We start from the raw sequence: 24,745 nt of genomic DNA on the forward strand, positions 1-24,745 counted from the left end.
TGGGGATAATAGCAGGGTGTTTGCCAAGGGAAGGACAGGGGGTAATCGAATGAAGGCATAGACTGCAAGTGCACCTGGCCTCCCACGGCCCAGGGTGAACTGCTAATCACTAGCTGGGGTCCCAGGAGCCAGGGATGCGTTGTCACTGTCAACTGCCTTCTCCACCCTCCTGTCCCACGTTTTCCCCAGCCAGATGGACTGCTGATTAATGTTGAAGGTCACAGGGCCCAGAAACTCCCGAAAAAAGCCAGTTTGTGCTTCTGCTTGACTTCCTAACCACAAGAATATCCCGAAGGCATGTCAGACAAAGTCAGGAGATGAAGCACACACACCAAGGCAAACATGATGTGGCCCTCATCACTTCCACACATCTCCTGTTACCTCCAAACAGAACGAAGAATTGAGAGGTGTAGGCAGCTCGTGAGGGTGGGGTGGGATGTATATGTGTGGAGTGTCTCTGCCTGGATCACTCTCCTTAGCCTCTGAGCAGCGCTCTGCGTGTCTACGGCCACCCAGAGCAGCCAGTTCTGCTACAAAAGCCAAGCCTCAGGGCTGGGCTGGGCTGGACACTAGCTCACACAACAGAAGCCACCAGTGCAAGCCAGGGGAAGGCAGGTAACGTAGGAGGAAGTAGCAAAGTGCTCTGAGGAACAAGAACCACCCAAGGCCAACTGAACACCAGATCCAGCCCTACTTAGAAAAGAGAACTACTGCACGGGACAGAGCCACCCCTGAAGAGTTGGGTGGTCATGAGGCTGGGCTCCTACAGCCACAGAGTTGTTCCGATTTCAGAAGAGAAAAACAGGAGCCCAGGCCCAGCACCTGGAGGCGATGGCTGTTTACTGACAAGGAAGAGCAGGCTTGAGAGGCTCCAAGTGAAGGGAGTGACTTTTGGGAAGACTGGAGTCCATAGCTGCAGGAGTGTACAGGTCAGCTCTGTTCCATCTTGCCAGGGTGGGGGGGATCCTCACCCCCTTCTGGGGTGGCAGGTGGTTCAGCAGCCTCCAGAATCAGTTCCAGGGCACCGTCACCAGACACCCGGCGTACCTCCTCTCCTCTGGCTGCTAGGATCTCTTCAATGTTCCTGCAAGACAGTAAGGGCAGCTGCAGCTACTCTGGGCTCCCTCAAGGGCATCCCATGGTCATCTTGGGCCTGGAACACTTGTCCCAGCATCCCAGTAGCAGCAGTACCCTGCAGCACCTACTGGCACCTTCACCAAATGTGTCTCTTAACAAGTCCCACCTCAGAAGCCATGTCTCTTGTACAGTGTACCACCCACCCAGGGCCTTGGCCCCTCCTCTCACCAGCTAACGCCCGCCCATCCCTGCATTTCTGTCCTGTTTCTACATATCAGAGCTGAGATTTCTCTGCAGCACAGGTCCAAGAAGTGAGTCCTAGAGATCCGAGGCCTGCACACTTATCACAGGCTATCTCCTCTGTGGTTCTGCCCTTACTCCTGCCACTGATCCTTCCTCACAGAACATTAAGAAGGCATCGGACGCCGGGCAGTGGTGTCACATGCCTTTAATCCCAGCACTTGGGAGGCAGAGGCAGGCGGATTTCTGAGTTCGAGGCCAGCCTGGTCTACAGAGTGAGTTCCAGGACAGCCAGGGCTACACAGAGAAACCCTGTCTCAAAAAAAAAAAAAAAAAAAAAAAAAAGAAGAAGAAGAAGAAAAAGGCATCAGGCACATCCTCCAAACTGACTCCTGGTCCTCCCCGCTGCTCTCCCAAAAGTGGGAACACCAACTGAAGACTGGGCTGGTCCATAATCTGATACATACCCTTCCATCTGCCCTGAGTTGGAAGAGGACAAAAAGCCTCCACTAGAAAGTGACAAGGCCACTGGAGAGATCAGAGATCAGACAATGAATGACAGAGGTAGAGGCATAGAACTAGTTTGCTATATTTGGGGCCATTCATGGTTTATCTGAAGTTCAAATTCAACTGTTTCCAGACCCACGTGGAAGATGGGCTGTCCAGGCAATGAACCCAGGTTCACACAGGGCCACAATCCTACTGTCTCCTACTCCTCCCAGCTGGCCTCACCTCTTCCCCTTCAGGTCAGAGAACCAGCTTAGGTTGTCTGCGATGATATGGTGGTTCTGGCAACCAGGGCAAGTCACGATGACCACACCCTGGTGATAGGCCAACTTTGAGATGCGCTTGGATGACCGAGTCCCACAGACCTAGCTGGGTTAGAGAGGTGGTCAGACACAAGGTACACACAGGCGAGTCCCTCCCAAGCTCCATCCTGAGGGACAGCCTCAACCCTTTCTCTGATGATCCCATCTAGGAGAGCGTCATTTCTAGACACCTGTTTCCTGATAACCCAAGCCATCTCCTAGAAGGCCCTCATAGCTAGCTTCATTCCCACCCAGCCTTTTTGTAAAGACCCCGCCCCCTCCCTGGTCCGTAGGGTACTTCCACTGTTTCTGCCATAAAGGAAACCAGCCACCACTGGGTGCTGCCGACCGCGCCCACCTTGCAGGTGTAGACGAGTTGATAGTGGTCCACTTGCACGCGCCCCAGCGCCGCCGCACGCCCTGATCCCGGCGCGGAGCTCGAGCTCCGCCAGCCCCAGGCCCAGCCCCGAAGTCTCTCCGCGGTCTTTAGGCGACCCCCCAAATCCCAAAGCCGCCGCGGTCCGGAATCCCGGGTCCACACACTACGAAATAGTGTCGGCGTGCGGCTCAGCGACGTCCGCAACATCCTGTCTGCGATCCTTGGCCGCCTCTTCTTGCACCGCCCCGTGAAGCTGCATCGGCCATTTTGGTAACGGGCGCAGCGGCCGGAAGCGGCCCTCTTCGGCTTCCCTCCGCCACCGGCGCGCTGCATTCTGTCGCCCCCTGGTGGTCGCCCCGCTTGCATAGCCAACCAACAGGCTCCCCTCGGTGATTATTTTATTTAGCTGCATTTTTCTAATACGTGTACAACGTATGTGTGGCGTACAGTAAAAACGCAGCATCCCTTCACAATTACACAGACGCTCGGTGCGATCCTCTAGGAGCCCTCGGTGTCGGTGTTGTCGCTGCCTGTCGTATTCCCGCGATCCCCCTCTCCCTGCCGCCAGCTGTTCTGCATCTTGCGGAGCGCCCGCTTCCTGTGGGACCCGCAGTGTGAGCAGGTAGGTGCAGGTGTCCCACCCGCCCAGCCGTCCTGCCCGCCGCCCCACACCTGCGGTAATTCTCGAAGCTCTCCTTTAGGCGGCGCCGCTCCTTCTCCGGGGGCTCGCTGATGCTGGGCTCCATGCTCTGTAGAAGGAACGGGGCCGGCAGCTGGACACCGTAGTCTTACCACGGCAGTTCTGGGACTCCAGCAGGTGTGAAGCACAGCTAGCTGGTCGTGGGGTGACTACCCCTTTTTAGCCAGGCGAGTGGAAGAGTTCTTTGCAGTGAACGGCTGCATATGGGTGTCCTTACATTGTTGCCTCCCTCCCCTGTCCAACCACCCCACATCTAGGGTTCCAGATGGGCCTCCAGTTAATGCAACAAACACTCCCCAGATGTTACATCATACGCATGGACTACAAAGACCTTGTGATCCCCAGCTGTCCAGATGGAGTCACCCTCCTCCCCAGGATCAGCCATTTAGTAACCAGGGCTCTTGGGGACCCCAATCAGCCTTACATGGGTCTGTGAAAGATGCTCCTTGTTCAGAGCCATAAAGGGCTGCTCTGGGCTCTCCCTGTCTGCCAGTACACCTGAAAAGAAGTTCTGTGCTTGTGGGGGTCCCGTCTGGCATGGCCACCTCCCTCTGCTAACAGCCCAACTAGCATTAGCTTAGGCCAGCCTTATGAGTCCAGTGGAATCTGTATTTCACAGACAGGAACAGGCTGATCCCTTGGCCGCTACATCAACAGGGCTCCTATCATCACTCACCCATACTTCCCAAGCTGACTGTCACCAAACACAAGGACAGATGGGTAGGAAAGACTCCAGGTCCCCATGATAGTTTGCTAATGCATAGCCCAGTCCATGTCCCTATTAGCTTGGCAACATTCTTGTGCCTAGTGGTACCCATGGGTGGTGTGGGGCAGCCTCAGTGGAGAGCTCAGGGCCTTTGGACCCTGAGGTAAGAGCGACTACACCATTTAGTTAGAAGAGCATTCATTCCAGGTGGCCAGGCCCAGCATGCCCCAGGTCCTGGGCAGACCAAGGCTCAAGCCTCAGGCAGAAGGTGTGCAGGGAAGGCTAGGAATATCAAGAAACAGTTATATCCAAGAAGGGCTCAGGGACGAGAGCAACCAGCAGCCCTGCCCCCTTCATTTTCATTGTGCCTCACTGCTGGCATGCCTTCAAAGGAGCTGGCTGTTCTTGCATTCTCCTCCTTGTGTGCCCACGTAGATCTCAGTGGCCTCAGGTTGGGTCTTGGGGGCTGCAGTGGGTGACCCATGCTTCTCCATCTACATCTCTTGTTCCCCTTTTGCCTTTGGTTAGAGCCTGGAGTGAGGCTGAGCTGAGGAAGTATGTCTGACTTCTCACGAAAGCTCCCTGGGCTCCTTCCTGCACCAGACCCTCTCACCACCCATCTTCAGCTGCCCCAAATGCCATCCCCCAACTATTAGATCAGAGGAGGGTCCTGCCTGGCAGACTGCTACTGTGGATAGCATAACCCCTACCTCCTTGCTTGCTGCTGCACTGTCCATAGCTCTACACCTCCCCTCCTCATTGAGCACACCTGGATACTGGCTAGTATCTCCCCCTGCAGGAGGAAGGTTGGTAGAGAAAGATGGGCCTATGCAGGATGGGGCCTTCACATTCACTGTCCTCTGAGCCACAGACCCCGAGACCTAAGCCCCACATTCAGATCAGATTCCTTATTCTCTGGGTGTGTTAGCCTAAGAGTTCAGCCCTTCACCATTGACTGTCCTTGCCTTGGGGAGTGTCATCCTCGGTTGGAGTGGTGTGAATTCTGAGACAAAGTAAATCACACAGCTCTCTGTGCTGAGGATGGGCCAGGGTTTAGGGAGGCCAGGAGACTAGTCTAGATGCCTCTGGCAGTACATGGTAATCCCCACCTCCTCACCTTTGTCTGAGAGCTGGGCATCCTCCTCCAGATCCTGAGGCAGTGAGAGCTTCCAGATAGAGACATGTCACCCAGTTAGGTCATGCTACAAGCCACCATTGCCCTTCCAGGACTAGGTGTGGCCCAGCCCACTGCCCGCTTGACTCCAGCTCCTCATTTGACACAGCCATCACTGTCAGCCCTCTGCACAGAGATCCTCAGAGACTTAGTCCCAGCCAAGCCAACAGACAAAGGGAACCCTAGCATGAAGCTCTTGTCCTGAGAGGCCAGGCAGGATACGGGCATTGGTCTAGGCCTCACTTTGTTCACAAGCAACAGCTTAGAGTTTGGCCAGCACTCTTCTCTGTATCCAACCCAAAATGGGAGAAAAGGGACAGCCCAGTTTAAGGGGACAGGACCACGTGGGAGATGAGTGTGAGGTCAGGTGGAAGTTGAAGGCCAGGGAGACGACCACTCTGTGTCCACACTCACCTCCTGGGAGTTCCTGGGTGAACTGTCTTCCAAGTCAGAGCTCTGTGGCCACAGAAAAGGGAGTTGGTCAGTGGTCTGGAGGGGTTCCAAACACCTGGGTATGGGCCGTGTAGGGTGTGGTCAGAGTCCCATCCAAGCTCTATCCTCTAGAGAGGCCTTGCACACAACTCTAGATATGCCCAGAACATGTCTTTCTTAGCACTACACTGCCAAGCCACCTGAAGGTTACTCCTTGGTCAAGGCTACTGTTCTTGGAGTGGTGTGAATAACTGGGCCTTGAGTTACATCTATGACTGTCATTTCACCATGAGAAGCTCTAAAGAGGAAAAATGGGATTCAGGAAGGCCAGGCATTTTCTGGGGCCACAGCAGAGCAGCAGTCATGCCGGGGTGGTGATAGGGATGCTTCTAGCTGCATGATCCCTCTTGGAATCTTGCTTTGACCCCACATCCTCCCCAGCACCCTCACTGCCCAGACTACCCTAGCTACAGCAGACACAGAGGCCGGCCTACCAGGATGAGCATGTCCAATTGCTGCTGCTTGAGTCTGCCCTCAGCGGCCAGTAATCGGCCCTCAGTCTGGAACAGCTGCAGCTGCAGCTCGTCTGCCTTCTCACCCAGTTCTCGAATCTGCTTTCGCAGCTTATCTTTGTCCTGAAAGCTTTGGGTACACTGTGCATGCAGCTCTTCCCTTGAGGCCATAGCCTGTAGGAACATCAGAGAGCTCACCTTCAGCAAGGGACCTGGCCAGAGATGCCCTAGGCTCTCATTTGACAGTTCAGGTCTTAGCCTCTACCACAGGTCCTGGTTGGACATCAACCACCCAGTTTTGCAGCTGGAATTGCTGAACTAGAGCGATTCTCAAAGCAGTCAGGGCTCTCAGTACAAAATGAACAAATACTGGGTGGAGTAGGAAATGACCAGATTCTTAGCACTTGGGAGGTAGAAGCAGGATCAATAGTTCAATGCCATCTTTGGACATATATTGAGTTGGAGGCAAGATTGGATTACATGAGATACTGTCTCAGAAAACAAAACACTTCAAAGAAGCAGCCAAAAATCTCCGTGATTAATGCTCAGTAGTTCATAGGAAGCCCAACTGAGGAGTTCTGTATCCCCAGCAGATAGGCAGTGGGTATTTCTGTCACAAAGGAACCCTAGCATGAAGGGTTTTATGTGACGTATTTTATAAATTCTGGATGCAGCTTGATATCAAAAACAGGATTCATGGCTGTTCTTAAATGAACACAATTTTTTTTCTTTTGTTTCTTGGAAGACAGTTTCATTATCCTAGTTTTTACTATTAGCTGAGGATGGCCTTGAACCCATGATTCTCCTGCCTTTACCTCTAAATTCTGGAACCAGCATGCTGGGACTGACATGTACTACTAAATGTGGCTCAGTTGCTACCACTTTTTGGTGGTGGTGGTGGCGGCTTTTGACACAGGGTCTCACATTGGATCCCAAACTGGCTTGGAACTCACTGTAAATCAGATTGCCCTTAAATTCACAGAAATTATTTTGTCTTAACCTCCAAGTGCTAGGATTGCAGGCATGAGTTGCCACTACTGCTACTGCCTCTACCAGGGAACCACCACCAGTTCTTGTACCAAATGCTCCCCACCCCCAGCCTATGCATCTAGTAGCTTCCTCTCCCCTATTGAAGTCTCCCACCTGTTCTTACCCTACCCAACACAGGGACTACAGTGTTCTCCTCCTACTTAAGCTCTTCCTTTGAGTAAGGTAGACTTTACTGCATTTGTACAAGTGGTCCCAGGTTCTATCTTTCAACACTGCCAAGTTACCTTGAGCATAAATAAATAAAAAATGCTTTGCAGCCGGGCACTGGTGGTGCACGCCTTTAATCCCAGCACTTGGGAGGCAGAGGCAGGTGGATTTCTGAGTTCAAGGCCAGCCTAGTCTACAGAGTGAGTTCCAGGACAGCCAGGGCTACACAGAGAAACCCTGTCTCGAAAAACCAAAATAAAATAAAATAAAAAATAAAAAATGCTTTGACCACTGCTCCAGAGTCTGCTGCAGCAATACCCCAACAGTCCTTGTTCTCAGTCTCTGAACACAAGTGTGGCACCTACCTGGTCCCTCTCAATGGAGACCTCCTCCATCTGCTGCAGAATAGCCTCGATACGGTCCTTGTACATCTTGGCATCCTTGCGCAAGGCCAGGCACTGCAGCTCGAACATCTCCTTTTCCTCCATGCACTACAGGAAGCACCACTCAGCCTCACCCCACTCCTCCTCCCCCTGAGCTGGACTCAGAGCAGCAGCTCCAGAGCACACTGGTCGGGCTAGCTGGGATAATGAGGGAGGCACTGGAGTTCCAGTCCAACCTAGTCCAAGGCCGTGGCCTCAGCCACCATTGGTCACATTGAAAGCCCAAAGGGTGACCTTAGCTGTGGACACGACACTACTGTGTACTGTGAATTGATAAAGGGGAGACAGTGAGCTAGGTCCCAGACCCCACCATCCAGGATCCCAATGGGCATTGCTTGCCTGCCCTGATCTCTCACCCGGGCCCGGAGGGTCTCAGCCTGGCGGAGGTCCTTGCGTAGGGAGAAGATGGTGCTGGCCTGCTCCTGGTGTTCCTGCAATGCTTGACGCCAATCCTCCTCCAGCACTTGAATGTATGGGCTATTCCTGTCTAGCTTACCCTCCTGGAGGTGGCAGAGGGCAACAAGCCTGGCTGAGGAGGCCCACAATGCCACAGCCACTGCAGTTGTACCGTCTGATGTGCCTAGCTTCCAGCCCCTGCAGATGTGAGGCCTGGTGTGCACTGGTGGTCTCCCTACCTGCACAGAGACCTGCAGCTCCTGCACCCGGGCCTGCAGCAAGTCCTTTTCCTGCTGCAGTTCCCACAGCAGTTCCTGGCTAGGCCGCTGCTCCATGGCGTGCCTGAGCTTCAGTGTGTGTTTGCGCTCCACCTTGCAGTCATCCTCGGCCTTCATGAGGCTGTGCCTGAGCCGGTCCACCTGTGGGTGGCCCAGTCAGCTGCAGCCTCCTCCAGGCTACCCCCCTGTGGGTGGAGCGAGTGATCACCTCAAGCTGCAGGTCACGGTTCCGCATGAGCGCCGCACCCTTCTCTTCACTCAGATGCGCCAGGCGCATGGCCAGGTCATAGTTCTCATCCTTGCAGCGCTTCAGCTCCGCACCGCTCAGCTCACACTCTTCCTTGAGCCGCTGCACCCGCTCCTGGTGCTTGCGCAGCAGACTGTCCTTTACCCTCAGCTCCTTGATGAAGTCATCCTTGGAGTTCAGGAGGGCCGTCAGGTCCTGAACCTTCTTTTGAAGCTTCATGACCTCTGTCATCAGCAGCTGGGTCAGGCCAGACTCCCCTGATGCATCTGGGGACCATGCAGTGTCAGATGGAACCTGTGGCTGTCACCTGCAGACCCCGTGCTTGAAGTCCACAAGTGTGTGCTTGAAGACTAGCAGTTTGAGGGACGGAGGGAGCATTCCTGGCCTCCCACAGAGAAGCTGGTAGGATGGGTCCCTCCAGACTGAGTGTACTCAGTAGGCCCAGTTGGCCTTGCTGTCCCTCACAGGTGAACTGAGAGTCTGACCCATCGCCCAGGACCACTCACACATGCCAAGACTACAATTGGCCTTCTGTCTCCCCCTAGCCCCTGCTTTTTGAGACGTCTTGCTATGTAGTCCAGGCTGGCCTCTCACTCAGACATCTGCTTGTCTCTGTCTCCAGACTACCAGGGTTAAAGGTGTGTGCCATCATACCCGCCCTGTTTCTCTTACAGTGATCTTTATGAGATGAATGAGGATTGATGGGATTGTGGCTATTCCATCAGGAGAGGACCCCTCTGACCCCTCTGGAAACTGTAGGACTCTGCTCTTGGCTGACAAATGGACCCTGCAGAAATGGCACTTCAGAGGGGTCACTACTTCTCAGTGAGATTTCCAGGCTGTGAGAAGGAAAGGCAGAGAAGGGCTCCCCTTCTGGAGACCAGCAGGACCTCAGCAATCCAGAAGGGCCCTGCCCCTGAGAACCTGAGAGTAGTCACCAGGGACCACTACCCTGATCTACGTCATAAGGCTTGTATCAGACCTAGTCGCTCCAATGCAATCATAGAAGCCAGGACCGAGGAGCACCTGAGTGCACCCACAGCACCCACCCACACCTGTGCCTCTCACCAATGATCATGGAGAAGACGCGGGCCGGCTCCTTGCCTGTAACTCTCCTGTATAACTGAGGATAGTACAGTTCCAGGCTCTCAAGGAAAGCTACGTAGCCCTTATGGCCTGTCCGCTGCAGGATGTCCAGGAGCACACCTTCAGGTGGAAGACACAGAGTCAAGGCCAAGGTCTAGCTAGGTGGAGGCTCCTGGGATGGCTAGGATGATCACTCTGGGTAGATATCCCAAGCTCTAGACACCTCCCCTTCCTTCTGGACAGTACCTAGCCGAGGAATCTGGGCCATTGAATAAGTCACCCTGCAGGTCTCAGTTTAGGTAGGATAGGGTGCTGCTTTCCCTCTGGTGGCTCTCTCAGGGCCTGAACAGACTCCCCTTCCTCCACTGGGCAGCAGTGGATAGTCATGACAAGAGGGGAGGAGGCTCTCACTCATGTATCCTACATGGGGATGGAGCTGGGTGGGGACAAGGCCAGGGTAGCTAGCAGAGCATGGAGCAGCCTCTGGCTGGGGATCATGAGGGACTAGGGCCTGCTGGTGCAGGGGCAGCCCTCACCCACTTTCCGCTTGCGGATGACCAGGTTGGGGTCACTGAGCACCTGCTCCTCATCATCAGGGTTCAGGACTTTGCACTGGCGCAGATAGGGTGTAATCCGTGAGGGGTCAATGACAGAGATGAGCTTCACCCGGAAGCTCTCCAGGGCACTCCAGCACTCGTCGTCATTTTCATAGTCTGACATGTCCTCTGTAGGCTGTGGTTATAGTGGGGGAGAGCCGCTGAGGAAGTGCCCACCTTCTGTTCCCTGCTGGGCCTGGAGCAGTCAGCCTACGATAGGACCCAGGCCTATGAGTGCCAGGGCAGGGCTTTGGGCCCGCAGGGTCCAAATAAGAGACTTATTCTAGGGAAATTTGAGGGCTCAGCCTCATCTCAGCTCCGTGGACATTTTCTGAGGGAAGGCAGAGGTCCATAGACAAGCCCCTCCTCAGGCCACCTGTCAAACTGACCTTCTCCAAGCAACTGTCCTGCCCCCAGCACCTCAAGCTTTCTCATATGGATATGCAGAGAAGGGACCTGTTGGGGTCTAAGAGAATACTCCTTGTACAACAGCCCTGCTCTAGCTTCTGCCCTCTACCCAAAAGTGCTCTGGCATGCCCTGGGGGTAGGAGCTTTTGCCCCAAGTGGCCATCCTCCATAGTACCTTCTTGGGTGGCATGGACCCTGGCTGGCCAGTCTCCAGATTGGGACTAAGAGGATCTGGTTGGCTGGAGGCTTTCTCCCTCTGCCAGGGAGCCAGGCCTGTGTCTGACTTCCTCATTCCCTGACAGGCCCCATGTCCTTCAGGCCTTCCGTTGTAGCCTGCCAGTGATGCAACAGCCCTCTGCCTGTGGCATGGTGCTATTCTGGGAGGGCAAGTAAGGGCTGGCCGCAGGAGCATGTTGCCTTCCTGCTAGGCTGGAGTGTACTGGCAATGTCATTCACAGTCTACAGACATCTGCTGTGGCTTCCCTCTAGTCAGGCGCTAGGCCAGCAAATCCTGTGCCTTTGGCCACATGATGGAGATCGATCAAGCCAGTTGTACATGCTCATGTGGAGCTACCCACTATTCCTACATGTGGAGAAGTGTAGCCTCAGTGAATGGCTTCAGTGACTATAGGGCTGAGTTAAGGTGGCCTTAGAGAGCCCCTGGCTCAGTCCCTAGCCCCAGGAGAACACAGATTTTTGTCCAGAGGAGCTGCATCTCCAGTTGTAGACATGGCCACAGCAGGCTTCTTCTTCAGAAGCACCTCTCAGCTTCCTGCTGCACTTTCTGGTTGATCCAGTGGACAGACATTTCTCTAAACCTTGGTCCTATTGCCTGCCATTTCAGCTCCACAGCCACATGGCCCCAGCACTGGGGGACTATATTGCAGTGTACAAAGATTAATCAAATGAAGGGGTGAGAGTGGAGGCCACCTGTATGTAGGTACTTACACGCTCCCAGGATCCCCAGCAGAGTCACCACAGGCTTCCACCCACCTTCCAGGAGGAGTGCTGAACGTACCTGCCAGCTGGGTGCTGTCTGGGCTATGGGTGCGCCAGGAGCTTGGGTCTCTGGGAGTGTGGAGATACTCCCTAACTGGAGAAGGGTGGAGCCACGAGGGAGGCTGTGCACTTCCTGATGTGTTCTGGTTGACGCCACAAGCCAGCCAGTCCTCCCGCAGGGGGACAGTCCCTAGTGGTCTACTTTCTGATTGGCCCATCCAGGAGCAGAACAGAGGGAAGTAGAAGTATTCTGGGAGCCAACGAGCCCTCCCTGCCTGCTCATCTGGACTGGGGACCTGAAGACACAGAGAATCTGAATATCTGGCATTGTGGATGGGCTGTCCAAGGTTCTCCTAGATCCATCCAGGTTTCTGAAAGCTGCTTTTCTAACACGGCCCTGTCTCATATCCTCATCTGCCATCCAAAGACAGTGGCGCAGGGTACGTACAGTGGGACAACGCTTGGTCAAAATCCACAAGCTGTAGGCAGCTATAGTTCTCTATAGACTGTGTACCACAGCCTCTACTTCAGGGTGGCCCTTCAAGAGTCAGCCTGAGATGGGCATGGGGACCTGCTAGCCCTGCCCAGCCAATGTAGCTGTTAGCCTATGAGATGAGTTTAGGCAAAAGTTTCCAATGCTGTGTGGGAAGGGTGGGAAACTTACATAGAGCAGAGCCCCAGCTGGCCCCTTCTTTTGTGGCTTACTGCCCTTCTGCTTGCTCCTGTGGGACAGTGGCCTTGAACCATACTTCCAAAAGTAGCAGTCAGGAGTCCTCTTTGGCCTTGGGGATGCCACACTGCTAAGGATTGTGCCTTTCTGGGTTTCCAGGATGGCAAAGAGGAGTCCATGGCTTTGCAGTCACTCCAGGAAGGAGATCACAGGCCTCCACAGTGGTGTCCCCAAATAGTAAAAATGCAGATCATGGTGTCTTCTTAAAAGTGTTAATAAAATGTGGAGCTTTTGCCTATAAAATTGAGGTGGAAGTCAATAGCACAGATAGCTGAAAAAACCCCAAGTTCTCCAGAATGGAGAAAACTAGTGCAGATGTTAGAGGGAGCCATGACAAACACTGGTCCCTGGATGCATGATGTGCCTTAATAGTGGGCAACCACAGCTGGTGGTTTGTGCATGATGGCCATCAGCTGGGGTGACAGCTGGTACAAGCACTAGGACTAAGTAGGTCACACCATTTTACTATGAGCTGGAAGTTTCCCACAGAAGGCAGACACACGTAAGAACTAAATCCTGGAGAGCCAAGGGCCCAGGACGAACAGAGAGTCTGGTGTCATGGAAATAGTGACTAAGAAAAAGGAGAGACTGGAGAGATGACTCAGCGGTTAAGAGCACTGACTGCTCTTCCAGTCCTGAGTTCAGTTCCCAGCAACCATCTGGAAGGGATCTGATTGCCTCTTCTGGTTTGTCAAGGGAGTAACAGTGTACTCACATACATAAAACAAATAATTTATTTTTTAAAATTATTATTGGGAGAGATAAGACCCAATGGGTTTTTGGCCCATTGCCAAATGCAAGCCTTCCACCCTGAGTAAGAGCTGCTGCTGTGATAGATGCTGGTTCCAGAGACCTCGCCTAGGGGTTACAGGCTAGTTGACATATTCCTTTTTTTTTTCTTTTTTAAAGATTTATTTAAGTATGAGTGCTCTATCTGCATATACACCTGCGTGCCAGAAGAGGGCATCAGATCCCATTATAGATGGTTATGATCTACCATGTTGGGGATTGAACTCAGGACCTCTGGAAGAGCAGCCAGTGCTCTTAACCACTGAGCCAGCCCAACACATTTTCTTGAAATGAGAAGAAGCGCTGTTTCTCTATTCTCTCTGCTCTCTGGTGAAGTGCTGGGTCCAGGGGCTGCCTGGGCAGCAAAGGGTGTGAGAGGCTCTCAGAACTGGCAGACAATCACATCCCCAGATGATGGTGGGTACCCAGCACTAGGCAAAACCACAAAAGGCTATACATTGCTTTTTAAGTGAAAAATAGACATTTACTTTATTCCCTTTCCCTCACATATGTGGACCCGTGTTTGGTAACAGTTAAGCCTGTGATCACATGGCCACTGCTATCATCACAGCATGTTGCTTGCTACCCAGAACTTAATCTGCAGGCCTGTAGCTTTCTGGCCTCCCATCTTCATGCCGAGGATTGTGGGCTTCTGGTCAGGCTCGGGCCCTGCCTCTTGCCTGGTGTGAGAGTGGGTTTCTGGACCCCTTGAGTCCTTGTCCTGAAATAAAGGATACTCTTGATACCTCGCCAGGGCCCAGACATCAAGAAAGACTACACAGATGGTACTGCTCAACAGCAAGGACTGAAGACAGACAGTTCGGCTGATGGTGGCCTCACGAGCCAACTAGAACATCATGACCACCTCAGTCCCATCAGCTTCCTTGGTTACAGGCTGACCTGGACCCAGGGACCCAACAATGAAAGCAAGGTACAGCCTGGGGTTTGTGGTTAGAGAAACTGCAGGTAATTATGCTGATAGACTGCATGTGATGAACACCCCGAGACTTACATTGAGTCAGCAGTGCCACCTCAGAAAAGCAGTCAGAGGGTGCTTCTGAGAGCTGATACCCCAGCAAAGGAGGGGATAAAACTCAGGAAGAGGAGGGTAGTGCCAAGGCCAAGAGGCACACTGGGCAACATGGGGCTTCAGGTAGGGAAGGACAGAGGACAAGGAGCATCATGTATCCCTCTAGGCCCAGCATTCAGACTTGATGCCACATCCCTCAGGTGTTCCCAGAGCAGGCAGAGGGAGCCCACATTCTCAACTCTGCCTCTTCCTGGCTGCATGGTGGCAACCTCCCCAGGGACTCACCTTGCCGCTCAAAGCAACCTCTATTTCCGGGAATGCCGAGCATGTCGGGTCCTGAGCACGTCAAGGTCATCAAGGTCAGAAGCATCCAGATGGGAGGGAGCAGAAACCTCACCAGGACTTGGAGCTCTCTGAAATGTCAAAAGCCAGGCCAGGGGAGACAAGGATGACTATAGCCAGGCTAGGGAGCGGGAAAGGGAGGACTCTGAGGACAGCCCCGACTACTGCCCCAACCCTAACATCAGGGACAGACAGCTGCTAGGGTACGCTAGCCCAGGACAGTTACATGGGAAGAACTAGGTCCTAGCTTTCTGCAGTTTTGCCCTTAAGGTAGGGTCTCCAAACATTAGTAATTCCATGACAGTCACCCTCTTGCTCTGAAGTGCAGACCAATGGAGACAGAGACAAGAATCTATCCTAGCTGGGCAGTGATGGCACACGCCTTTAATCCCAGCACTTGGGAGGCAGAGGCAGGCAGATTTCTGAGTTCGAAGCCAGCCTGGTCTACAGAGTGAGCTCCAGGACAGCCAGGGCTACACAGAGAAACCCTGTCTCGAAAAACCAAAGAATCTATCCTAGAGATTTCCAGGTCACCCTGGAACTAGAGTAGCACCACCAGGAAAGGAGTAACAGCTGTGGGAAGGCTCCACACATCTAACTTTTGCAAGGGAGGAGGCTTGGTAGGATTCCTTGGGGGTAGCCAGAGAAATGGGCCCACACATCTTGTCCCTAGGCTCCTATGGGAAATAGACTGTCTTGCCAGGCCAGCTGTCTGTGAGCAAGAGATGTCTGAGAGGAACTCTGTACTCACAAGAGCAGAACAAAGGCAACTGACCTGTCCACTGTACCTACAGCCCACCCCAGGGTCATGTGTCAGGCCAGCCTCTCTAACATGAGCTTAGGTGTGCAGTATGTGAGTGGGGTGGGGGTATGTAATATTAGAAGGCTGCCTCCGTCTCCTGCTATTCCCAGCCCAGGAGAGGCAACTTTTGCTAAGAAGCCCTTTCCCAAGCAGGCAGATTGGACAAGCTTCCTCCTCCTTCAGAAACCTGCAGCCTTCTCCCTTGTACAACTCCCACCTGCCCATCTCACCACTCCCAGCAGGCCAAACACGCTGGCAGGCAAGGCACTGCAGGGCCCTTTGCCTGTCACGGGAAGTGGGGCTGCAGTCCAGCATCCGTACCTGTCCAGGGTCTGGGGCTGCTGGGCTTGCTTGCACTCTGCAGGCCATGCAGTCCAGCTGTCTGGCCCTGTCCTTGAGCTCCAGGTCACCAGGGTCTTCACTGTCACTCTCAGAAACCACAGCCGCGGCTGGTGACAGGGTTGTGGGAACATTGTTGGGGGGCAGAGTGGCCAGGAATGCAGGAAGGGAGAAGACAGCCAGGAAACGAGTCTTTAGCAGGAGGTAGGCTGGGTTGTCCTGGAACTGCCTCTGTACCAGCTCCAGGGAGGCTTGTAGGGCTCTAGCCTTGGGCTCAGGTTGGGCTCCAGCTGCCTGGCTGGCCACCAGAGAGGAAGCCTTCTGCTCTAAGTCCTGTTTATGGAGGAGGAGGCTGGACAATGCTCGCAAGCTGCACAGAGAAGGGGGATGATAGGGCATCCTGCTCCCCAGCGGGGGCACACAAACACCTTGGCACCCCTTCAGCCATGTGGTGGTGGCCGCCTCACTTTCCTGGGAAAGGAGACTCAGGTCCAAAGCCTTCTTTTCAGGCCCAGGTATTTCTTTCTTTTCAGGTGGTATTTCCTGGCCCTGAGGTCCTTTGGGTTCTGTGTCTGTACTGGCTGGAGGCTGTTCCAGAAAAGCAGGAATCTTGGCAGGGGAAGGTAGCTGTTTTGCTTGTAGTCCTATGGTCTCAGGGGTCATCACTGACTGTGGGAGGCCCACCACAGCTGGCACTTGGACAGAGAGCAGCTTCTGAGTTGTGAGAACCCAGTTTACAGGCAGGCTGGACTTGGTTGTCAGGGGCTGCCCACTTGCCAGTGGTTGCACAGACAGCTGAGTGAGGCTGGGGGCTGCTGGGAGGATGGGCAGGACCTTGGGCAGGCTCTGCTTCTGGGATGTGGTAGAGGTCTGTCCTAGAGTACTCAGGGGGCAGCCTGTGGGGACCTGCCCAGGGGCTAAGGCTAGGCTCCTAAAAGTAGCAGGGGCTGCAATCTGGGTCCCTTTGTGGGAAGGATTTAGGGAAATGGTTTGTAGGTTGGGGAGCTGCTTGTCTGTGGCTGAGATCCCACCCACCTGCCAGGAGCCAGAAGGACTTGAACTGACCATCACTGGTGCCACAGGTACGGAGAGTTCTACACTGGAAGTTGCAGGGCCTACTACTGTGGAGCCATGGGGGGCTGGCAGCAGAGGGGGATGGAGGATCACAGGTGAGGAGACCAGCAGCTGGCTGCTGAGGCCAAGAGCCTGAGAGGCCTTCTTAGCATGGGACTCACGGAGCCGCTTCTCCCGAAGCAGCTCAGATACAGTCTTAGGCTTTGGCCGGAGGCCGCGTGGGGCTGCTACAGGAACTTGGAAGGGGGTAGCCTCAGCCCTGCAGGACCCCAGCCATGGACGCCCTTTGTGGCTGGCTCTCTTTGCAGTTTGCTCACCCGGCATGCTTGGAAGACGGCAGCCTAAAGGAAGAGACAACCAGCTTGATGAGAACTTCAGGCTCTGTGCCCAGGGACTCCAGTAACCCCACATGTGAAACTCCAGCTCACCTCATGGGCCCCCAACCCAAGGCACTCTGTTCACAGAGAGGGCAGCGATGCCAGAGGCAGCCCAACTATGAGAGACTGGCTTCTAAACCTCTAGCCCTAATGTGACACAGCATAATTCCCTCAAGCCCTCAACGGCAGCCCAAAGGTGAAAGCCCAAGCAGGTTCAGGACTTTCTAGCCTGTGGCTCAGATGCATGGCATGCCCCACCACGAGAGGGAGCGACCGACGCGGCACATGGTACCTGTGCTGTTCTTGCCATTAGAGGATGCCTGTAAAGAGAAGAGTCAGACTGCAGAACCTATGCTGGATCCCAGCACTTCTTTCCACTTACCGCCCAACTCTGGGGGCCTCCCATCTGCACTAAGCTCAGGGGCCCCGGGAATGGACAGCTGCTACTCTAGGCTTTCTAGACAGCCCCACTAAAGCTACCCGGCCACAGCTTATCAGGTCATCACCGAACAGTGTGGCGTTGGGGCTATGGGAACCAGCGTTCTATTTTGGTTCACCATCTTCCCCAGGTGACAGGACTCCAAGGTGATGCCTCTCCCAAACTAAGCTCATGAGTTTGGCTCCTAGAATAGATGGTATTAGTGACGTGCAGAGACCAGGGCTTGTGCCAGCCAGCCCACCTGCCCACCCATAGCCTACCTTGCACCTGCCTCAGACTCTAATCATGGGGCTGCTTACACAAGAGAACTCCCTGAGAAGGTATGGTGGGGGGGTGTTCTCAAGAACAGCCACACTTTTCTATGGAGATGTCTAGGAACTGCCACCACCCCCTGCCCCCTAAGGAAAAGGTTGAGATACTAAACCTAGGCCACTCTGGGACAGAGATGGGCAGTACTTATTCTTACTTCTTTTTTGAGGAAGGGGCTCATGTGGCCTTGGCTGGCTTGAAACTTGCTATGTACACTAGGTTGATTTTTGAGCTCATGGAGATCTGCCTGTTTCTGCTTTTCAAGTGCTGGGATTAAAAGCACATGCTACCACACAGAATTTGTCCTCATTTCTTGTTGTCAGTATATGTTACCTGCAGGAGATGTGGCTGGGTGTTCTGGGTGCCAGGCTGGAGCAGTGCAGGTGGCTGGCTTTTCCTCTCTCGAACCACCTCCATGCAGCCCGCAGTATCAATCTGCAATAGCTGAGAGACCTGAGAATAAGAGCCCCCCTGCTCCAGCCTGTACTGGGCCAGGCCCAAAGACGATCAAGGAGATTGAGAGCAGCCCAGATGATGGCTGTTTCAGGAGAGACCCAGACCCCTAAAGGGAGGCCATGACAGTTTCAGAGCCTCCCTCCAGCCTGGACTTGGGTCTCATGCTCCTGTCTCTTCTTCCAGTGAGGGCCAACACAGGTCCTGCCGTGCCCCAAGCCTGCCGCCTCATCCTAGAACTGGGTCTGGGTGCTGATCTCTTTTCTAAGTCACTGTTTAACTCAAAAGATGGCAATTGCTGAGGAGCCAAAGATCCCTTCCACATTAGTCAGTTGAACTGTAGGTTACCAGGAAGCCAAAGTGTGATGACTCTCATGTGTGAACCCACTGCAAACTTCCTATTTCACCAGAAAAACAGAACAAAGCAAGCAGCACTCTGCCGGGGCTTACCTGAATAAACAGTGTGAACACTGGAGTGCTGGCCAGGCGGGCACATTCTAACTGCATCCTGATGCTGTCAGCTAGAGGACAAGGGAAAAGGGGCTCCAGTTTTGAAGCTCCCCCCAAAAGGATCCCCAAGACAGAGGAAGGAAGAGCAGCCTTGGAGCTCCACACTACCTCAAAGAGCAGAAGGTATGACCCCCAACTCTCGCTGCCCCTTGTTTCACAAGGTCAGGCAGAAAAAGAGTGGCCCGGGCTTGAGAGATGGCTCAGTGGTTAAGAGCACCAACTGCTCTACTGAAGGCCATGAGTTTAAATCCCAGCAACCACATGGTGGCTCACAGCCATCCGTAATGAGATCTGATGCCCTCTTCTGGGATATCTGAAGATAGCTACAGTGTACTTACATATAATAAACAAATTTAAAAAAAAAAAGAAAAAGAGTGGCCCAACTGCTCAGTCTCAAACTCTTCAGGGATAGTCCTGTCTGTCCTTCACAGACCTGCCCTCCCAAGGACCCATTCAGGCTACTCTGCTATGGATCAGTCCAACACAAGGAGTGGTGCTTGCTCCCACCCCAGCTCCAGGAAGTTCTCCAAAGAGCTCTGGGCAGTACCTTGAGTCTGTACAGTTGCAGGTTTCCGGGCAGCTTGTGTGCAGGCCAAGTTGATGTCACCCACCCAGGGTATCACAGCCAGCAGAAGCCTGTGCTTAAGAAGCCTGCGATGGAGAGCCTGTCTCTTGCGTCTCTGCTTATTCTGGAAAGTTCCATGCCACAGCCGCCGCAGATGGGGCCCAACCATTCTGTTACCAGGGTCAGATCCTGGGCATGAATTAGGCAGGGGTGGCTGCCTCCGTCTTTCCTTCATCAGTGTGTGGCTCTGGGTGGTTGGACGAGTCCTGATTAACTTCAGCATTTTCTCTAGGGGCACTTTCAACACATGCTGTATATCAAGAGACCCTGTGAGGCCGGCTGCCTGTAGTGGGATCTGGTACAGACCTGCCATTGTGCAGTTTTAACATCCCCTTGTGAGAACCCCATGTACTATTTGGGAAAGTATTCTGTGGTAAGGTTAATGTGGTCTTAAAGTAGGGCCTGCCTTAGCTCCCTCTCTAAGAGACAGATGTTCTGGCCCACACGGCAGGCAGTACCATGGGTAAGCTGACTGCATTGTCAGCAATCCCCAGCACAGAGCAGCAGAGCAGCCTGTGTAGTCCGAAAGGCTGCTCCAGCTACTGCCAGAGCTACATGTGAGAACAGAGGGGTCAGGTAGATGCACAACCAGCCAAGTTGGACTGACACTTCCCAAGGACACCTGCAGGACTCAAAAACTGGAGGTGGGGAGCTGCCCACATAGATGCGCTCTGAAGAAGTCCTTACAGCCTTTAAAGCAAATGACTTGGGGACAATGGAGGCTGCAGCTCTTATGAAGGCCACTGCCACTGCACAACTCTGAAACCAGCTCCAAGCAACAATTCTAGTGAATAAAGGGACAAGGCTTTTGCCAGGTCAGAAACCAAGTTGCCACACTGTCCAGAGTGACAGCTGTAGTGACCACCAAGACCACAGAGCACCCACTACTCCTCCTGCTCACATTCTAGAGGCCTACCTTGCAGGTCGGATCCTTCATACTTGCTAGGTGAGTGTCCGAGAAGTGTAGGAACTGGACTCCTCTTGGAACAGTGCTGTGGGTCTCATAGGGCGCCTGCATCTGGTTTTTCTCAGGAGCAGAGACTGTAGTAGAACCTTCGTTGTGGTGATTTTGAGTGGCATCCTGAGTGCAGCAGGAGACAGCAGGGTGTTCTGGGTAGCACCCCGTCCCTTCTCTTTGCGACTGGCTGGTGAGCAGCCTGGTAGGAACCCACAGGTCAATGTCTGGCACTCTGTACTGTTGAGGAGCCAATGTTCTACTGTTCTCCAGAGACTCCTCCAGCTCCACATCTGAGTCTTCACTGCTACTGCTGCTGCTGCTGCTGCCATAGTCCTCACTGCCGCCACTGCTGCTGCCACTGCTGGAGCTCCACTGGCTACTGTGATGGGGCCTCTGCCCTCTCCTCCTCTGGAGACGCTGTTTCTTCTGAGGGGAGGAATAGGCTGCTTCAGGCATGCAGGTAACATAGAAACAGGACACCCTATGGAGAGGTTCCTTAAGGACGAACACCTCCAGGACCAGAGCACATGGTTACTGCCACTGCCCTTGGCCTCTTGATAAGGACATGCAGGGCCAAACCTTTGCACTCCCTTCCCAGCCCATAATACCTCATCCTGCCCAAGCACTCTTAGAGGTTATGGGGGTTTTTGCTGAGCTCAAGCAAAGCATACACACAGAAAGCAAACAAATGTCTCACCCTGGCCAAGATTTTCCACTTGCTCAGACACTGTGAGCCTGACCGATGTGGCAGTTCAGAAGCTATTCTTGCCCAGTGACCTGCAAGAACAGCCACAGTAGACCAGCCTCTAGGACACAGGCTAGGCTCTGAGGATGGGCTTCCCTCATGTGCTTCGTGAGAGCAGCTGTGTTTGTCAGCATCTGAATCTCAAGGCTGACCAGCCCGAGGAAATTCTGGCACACATAGGTAGGAACTGTCACCTAATGTCACTGCAGGTCCTGTGTGCATCTGCTGCACTTAGGCTCTAAAGAGATGTTGCCAACTCTCTGTGCCTAGTGCTGCAGAGGGACACACATAAACGTTGCACTTCTAGGGCAGTGTGATAACTGGTGGAAAAAAAATCTCTTGTGTTTTGCAAGTCATATTACTTTTTTTTTCTGAGGAGGTATCACCAATATCAGCAAGATTTGACCACAAACACTTAGCTCTCTCCTGCCTTATTGTAAAAAGTTGAGAAATACAGCAAATGCAAGTCACAAAAGATTTGACTGAAGCTGGACACAGTTATGTGTGCAGATGCAGGCTTGCACACACCTCCTGAGTGCCAGAATTAAAGATATGCACCACGTCATGTGGCTTCCCAATTTTCTGTAGTGACTATCTACTCATCTTTAATGGGAGCATGGGGCTGGGGCTTGGAGGCATGCTTGCCATGCCCATCCCCATCCCCTCCCCTAAAAGAGAACAGCATTTGCAACTGGGAAGGCTGAGAATGAGGCAGAAGCTGATTTGAGGACAGCCTAGGATCAGGAAGATGGGCTGCGAGAATTTGCAGTCTGATCAGTCAGTAGTAGTACGTGATAATGTCCGACAACTCACCAACACCGTGTTTTTCTATTAACTGCATTAGTTGTTGTTCTTCCTTTGCATTCCACCGACCCTTCTTCAAGCTGAAATGTAATCTTCTGATGTAGCTGAAAATAGTGTGGAAACAGAGGGACACTTTAGATGCTAAGATCCTTTCACTGTTCTCCTGCCTTTTCAGTAATTTCTTAGTAAAATACCACAACAAGCAAAAACAAAAACAAAAATAAAGCAAAGAAGGACAAGATGGACTTCATCAAAAATTATTTTGAGGCAGGGTCTCTCTGTGTCTGTCCTGACACTTGCTCTGAAACTTGCTTACAAAGATCCTCTGCTTCCTAAGTGCTGGGAATGAGCACACAGGAAGTCGTGAGCTACCACTGCCCAGAACATTCCAAGACTTTTACGCTTTTTTAAGGCAGTGCTTCTCAACCTTCCTAATGTTGTGACCCTTTAATATAGTTCTTCATGACATGGTGACCCCCAACCATAAAGCTATTTTTATTGCTACTTCACAACTAATTTTGCTACTGTTCTGAACTGTAATATAGTTGTCTGTGCTTCTGATGGTCTTAGGCGACCCCCTGGAAAGGGTCAGTCAACACTCTCCCTACCAAGGCACAGGTTGAGAACCACTGCTTTAAGGCATCTTGTAAAGAAAGGAGAGAAGAGCCGTTGATTAGAGTGTTTGCAAATCCTGCATCTGACTTGCGTTCTGAACATGTAAAAGCCAGTAATCCAAAGACAGGTAATTTAAATCAAGGAAGGGACTCGACCAATGTTTTTCCAAAGAGATATGTACATGTAAAGAAGCCAGTAGGCACAAGCAATGAGGCTGCTGTTAGCCATGAGGGGCTGCTGCTGTAAGAATCCACTCCACAGGCACTTGGAAGGGTACAGCTACAAGCCTCACATGCTGCTTGTGGGAGCACAAAATACAGACATTTTGCCAAGTATGGCAGTTCCTCCAAAAGCCAAACACAAGAGTCACTGACCCAAGGACATTCCTGAGATAAATGAGCATGTCTTGGTAAATATTTGCCCAAATGTTCAGAATGTTCTCAAGGCTCGTGGACCTTTTATCCAAATGTATCACACAGCATTTATCAGAATGACCTTCCCTGCAAATGCCAGGACTCGAAATTTGTACCCCACATTTTCTTCCTGACAATGAAGGATGTCCTGTGAACATTCTTGTCTAATTTACGAGCTCCTGGGATGCAGGAATACGTGAATTTTGCAGGTGCAGACTATACTGCCCCAGCACAATGACAATGCTGTCCTATGCTCTGTTTTTTTCTGGAGGCTGTGATCTGTGCCCCAGGAATACTTGCTACTCTGTGTGTGTGTGTGTGTGTGTGTGTGTGTGTGTGTGTGTGTGTGTGTGTATGTTTTAAAATAGCTCCCCTACATGTGTGAAATATTTCACTGTGGTTTTGACTTGCACTCCTGAAATACGTGACTCTGAGCGCCTTTTCACAGCCTTTCGGCTACTTGTGCATCTCTGGAGACAAGTTTGTTGAAGACCTTTGCCTTTTTGAATGGGATTCTGCAGGGCTGCTGAGTGTAGATTCTTTGTAGGGTGATCAATATGGTCTACATTAACAAGGTAAACTAAAATACATCTGAACAAAGCACTGAAAGAGAACAGGGAGAAAAGGAGAAACCCTCCCTGCTGAGGACCTCCCACCAGCGAAGTAGGACATCTGCGGAGTCACCACTAGCATTTGACTCCTTGTGGACAACAGAAATATCAAAGTCCTGCTTTTTAACAGTGCCAACCCCGGTTCGAAAAGCCCCCTGCCCACAGAAGTGTGACCCAAGCAAGCTGCTCCTTCAGCCAGTGCGGGCAACTCACCGGTCTCTGCACTGGGCATCGCTCCTACCTGGCACCTCTTCCCGGATTTTAAACCAGTCCTGCGCCCCATACTTGGCAACAGCTTGAAGCAATTTCTGCAGGAAAGAAGCAAACAGAAAGAAGCTCCACGGGCTAGCCATACCCTCCCCACCCTGAGGTCTCTCAGCTAAGTAGGGCGTATAACTGCACGTAGAACAACCAGTCAAACTTCCTGGGAACACTTTTCCTTGGGGTCAAACTTACAGCATCTTCCTCTGGGGCCCAGAATCCCCTTTTCAGGCTGGGATCTAAGCTCTTGGTCCAACGGTAGATCAGTTGCATGGAGTCTCTCCCTTCCATGAAGTAGACAACTGGGGACAGAGAAGACAAGAGGCAATAAGCAGGGAACAGGAGTCCTCCCAGAAGCTCCAGAGAAGACTTACTCTGTCACCAGGACGCCCCTCCCACTTCTCCCTAGTATAACTATAAACTCTTCTCCAAGTCTCTGCTTCCAGGGACCTGGGGCCTCAGGCCTCTAGGGCTTGGACCAGCTCAATGAACTGAAAGATGCTAATGGATGTGGTGGGCTTACTCCTGCGGTATGGAATATGGTTCCCAACGCGCATCTCTTGGACCAGTTGGGTGAGCATGTGGTCTTCCTCCTCTGTCCACTCCTTGCGTTTCAGGGCTTTGTTGCACTGCTGGAATTTCTGCAGGCACTGGAAGGCGCTGCGGCTTGTCTTCCCAGGGCCAGATAGGAACAAATGGGCATTGTCGGGCTTCACCCTGCACATGCAGAGACACCCAGAACAGCCCTCCAGAAGACCCAAGTCCTTCCAGGACACAGGTGGGCCTGTGCCACAGCAGCACTCTCTATAACAGAGCTCTCCTCTTCCAGGCTCGTATCAG

The 24,745-nt window shown here is 52.8% G+C and overlaps 3 protein-coding genes and 1 long non-coding RNA gene across 18 annotated transcripts in view; 1 reads left to right on the forward strand and 3 right to left on the reverse strand.

The window, feature by feature from the left end:
- Positions 1-2,989, reverse strand: Dnlz (DNL-type zinc finger). 3 transcript variants are annotated; one of them, XM_031369443.1, is made up of 3 exons: positions 2,485-2,989; positions 2,050-2,189; positions 1-1,084 (listed from the first exon to the last, which is right to left on the reverse strand). In XM_031369443.1, exons 1-3 carry the CDS (start codon positions 2,869-2,871, stop codon positions 931-933), a joined length of 681 nt encoding a protein of 226 aa, XP_031225303.1. In that variant the 5' UTR covers positions 2,872-2,989; the 3' UTR covers positions 1-930. The 3 variants fall into 3 exon arrangements, with proteins under 3 accessions (XP_031225303.1, XP_031225305.1, XP_031225306.1); XM_031369445.1 differs by having other exon boundaries at positions 965-1,084; positions 2,050-2,193; XM_031369446.1 differs by lacking the exon at positions 2,050-2,189 and having other exon boundaries at positions 965-1,084.
- On the reverse strand, positions 2,887-11,810 carry Card9 (caspase recruitment domain family member 9). Of its 6 annotated transcripts, XR_004118483.1 has the most exons (14): positions 11,629-11,810; positions 10,213-10,482; positions 9,659-9,796; positions 8,552-8,856; positions 8,305-8,484; positions 8,026-8,169; positions 7,592-7,717; positions 6,012-6,203; positions 5,500-5,541; positions 5,029-5,077; positions 4,622-4,704; positions 3,630-3,703; positions 3,178-3,254; positions 3,051-3,103 (listed from the first exon to the last, which is right to left on the reverse strand). XR_004118483.1 is itself a non-coding variant. In XM_031369436.1 (13 exons), exons 2-13 carry the CDS (start codon positions 10,394-10,396, stop codon positions 3,004-3,006), a joined length of 1,611 nt encoding a protein of 536 aa, XP_031225296.1. In that variant the 5' UTR covers positions 10,397-10,408; positions 11,629-11,806; the 3' UTR covers positions 2,887-3,003. The 6 variants fall into 6 exon arrangements, 4 of the variants coding, with proteins under 4 accessions (XP_031225296.1, XP_031225293.1, XP_031225295.1 ...); XM_031369436.1 differs by lacking the exon at positions 4,622-4,704 and having other exon boundaries at positions 2,887-3,103; positions 10,213-10,408; positions 11,629-11,806; XM_031369433.1 differs by lacking the exon at positions 4,622-4,704 and having other exon boundaries at positions 2,887-3,103; positions 11,629-11,805.
- LOC116089855 lies at positions 3,034-18,210 on the forward strand. 3 transcript variants are annotated; one of them, XR_004118486.1, is made up of 6 exons: positions 3,034-3,127; positions 11,902-12,119; positions 13,953-14,129; positions 16,245-16,334; positions 16,708-16,793; positions 17,094-18,210. It is a non-coding gene; the product is annotated as an uncharacterized LOC116089855 (long non-coding RNA). The 3 variants fall into 3 exon arrangements; XR_004118485.1 differs by lacking the exon at positions 3,034-3,127 and having other exon boundaries at positions 11,823-12,119; XR_004118487.1 differs by lacking the exons at positions 3,034-3,127; positions 16,245-16,334 and having other exon boundaries at positions 11,823-12,119.
- Positions 13,657-24,745, reverse strand: part of Snapc4 (small nuclear RNA activating complex polypeptide 4) — an 18,253-nt gene continuing 7,164 nt past the window's right edge. For 5 of the 6 annotated variants that reach the window (XM_031369423.1, XM_031369420.1, XM_031369422.1 and 2 more), the window contains 13 exons: positions 24,429-24,576; positions 24,101-24,207; positions 23,858-23,952; positions 22,015-22,109; positions 21,154-21,233; positions 20,415-20,882; positions 19,421-19,748; positions 18,814-18,884; positions 18,244-18,354; positions 17,455-17,482; positions 15,694-17,126; positions 14,514-14,641; positions 13,657-13,919 (listed from right to left, as the gene is read on the reverse strand). In XM_031369423.1, the coding sequence (XP_031225283.1) occupies positions 14,534-14,641; positions 15,694-17,126; positions 17,455-17,482; positions 18,244-18,354; positions 18,814-18,884; positions 19,421-19,748; positions 20,415-20,882; positions 21,154-21,233; positions 22,015-22,109; positions 23,858-23,952; positions 24,101-24,207; positions 24,429-24,576 (3,072 nt within the window). In that variant the 3' untranslated portion in view covers positions 13,657-13,919; positions 14,514-14,533. The remainder of the gene's footprint in view (positions 13,920-14,513; positions 14,642-15,693; positions 17,127-17,454; positions 17,483-18,243; positions 18,355-18,813; positions 18,885-19,420; positions 19,749-20,414; positions 20,883-21,153; positions 21,234-22,014; positions 22,110-23,857; positions 23,953-24,100; positions 24,208-24,428; positions 24,577-24,745) is intronic. The other variant, XM_031369425.1, reaches the window with a different exon arrangement.

This window comes from Mastomys coucha, unplaced genomic scaffold, assembly GCF_008632895.1.
Source record: "Mastomys coucha isolate ucsf_1 unplaced genomic scaffold, UCSF_Mcou_1 pScaffold15, whole genome shotgun sequence".
Lineage (NCBI taxonomy): Eukaryota > Metazoa > Chordata > Mammalia > Rodentia > Muridae > Mastomys > Mastomys coucha.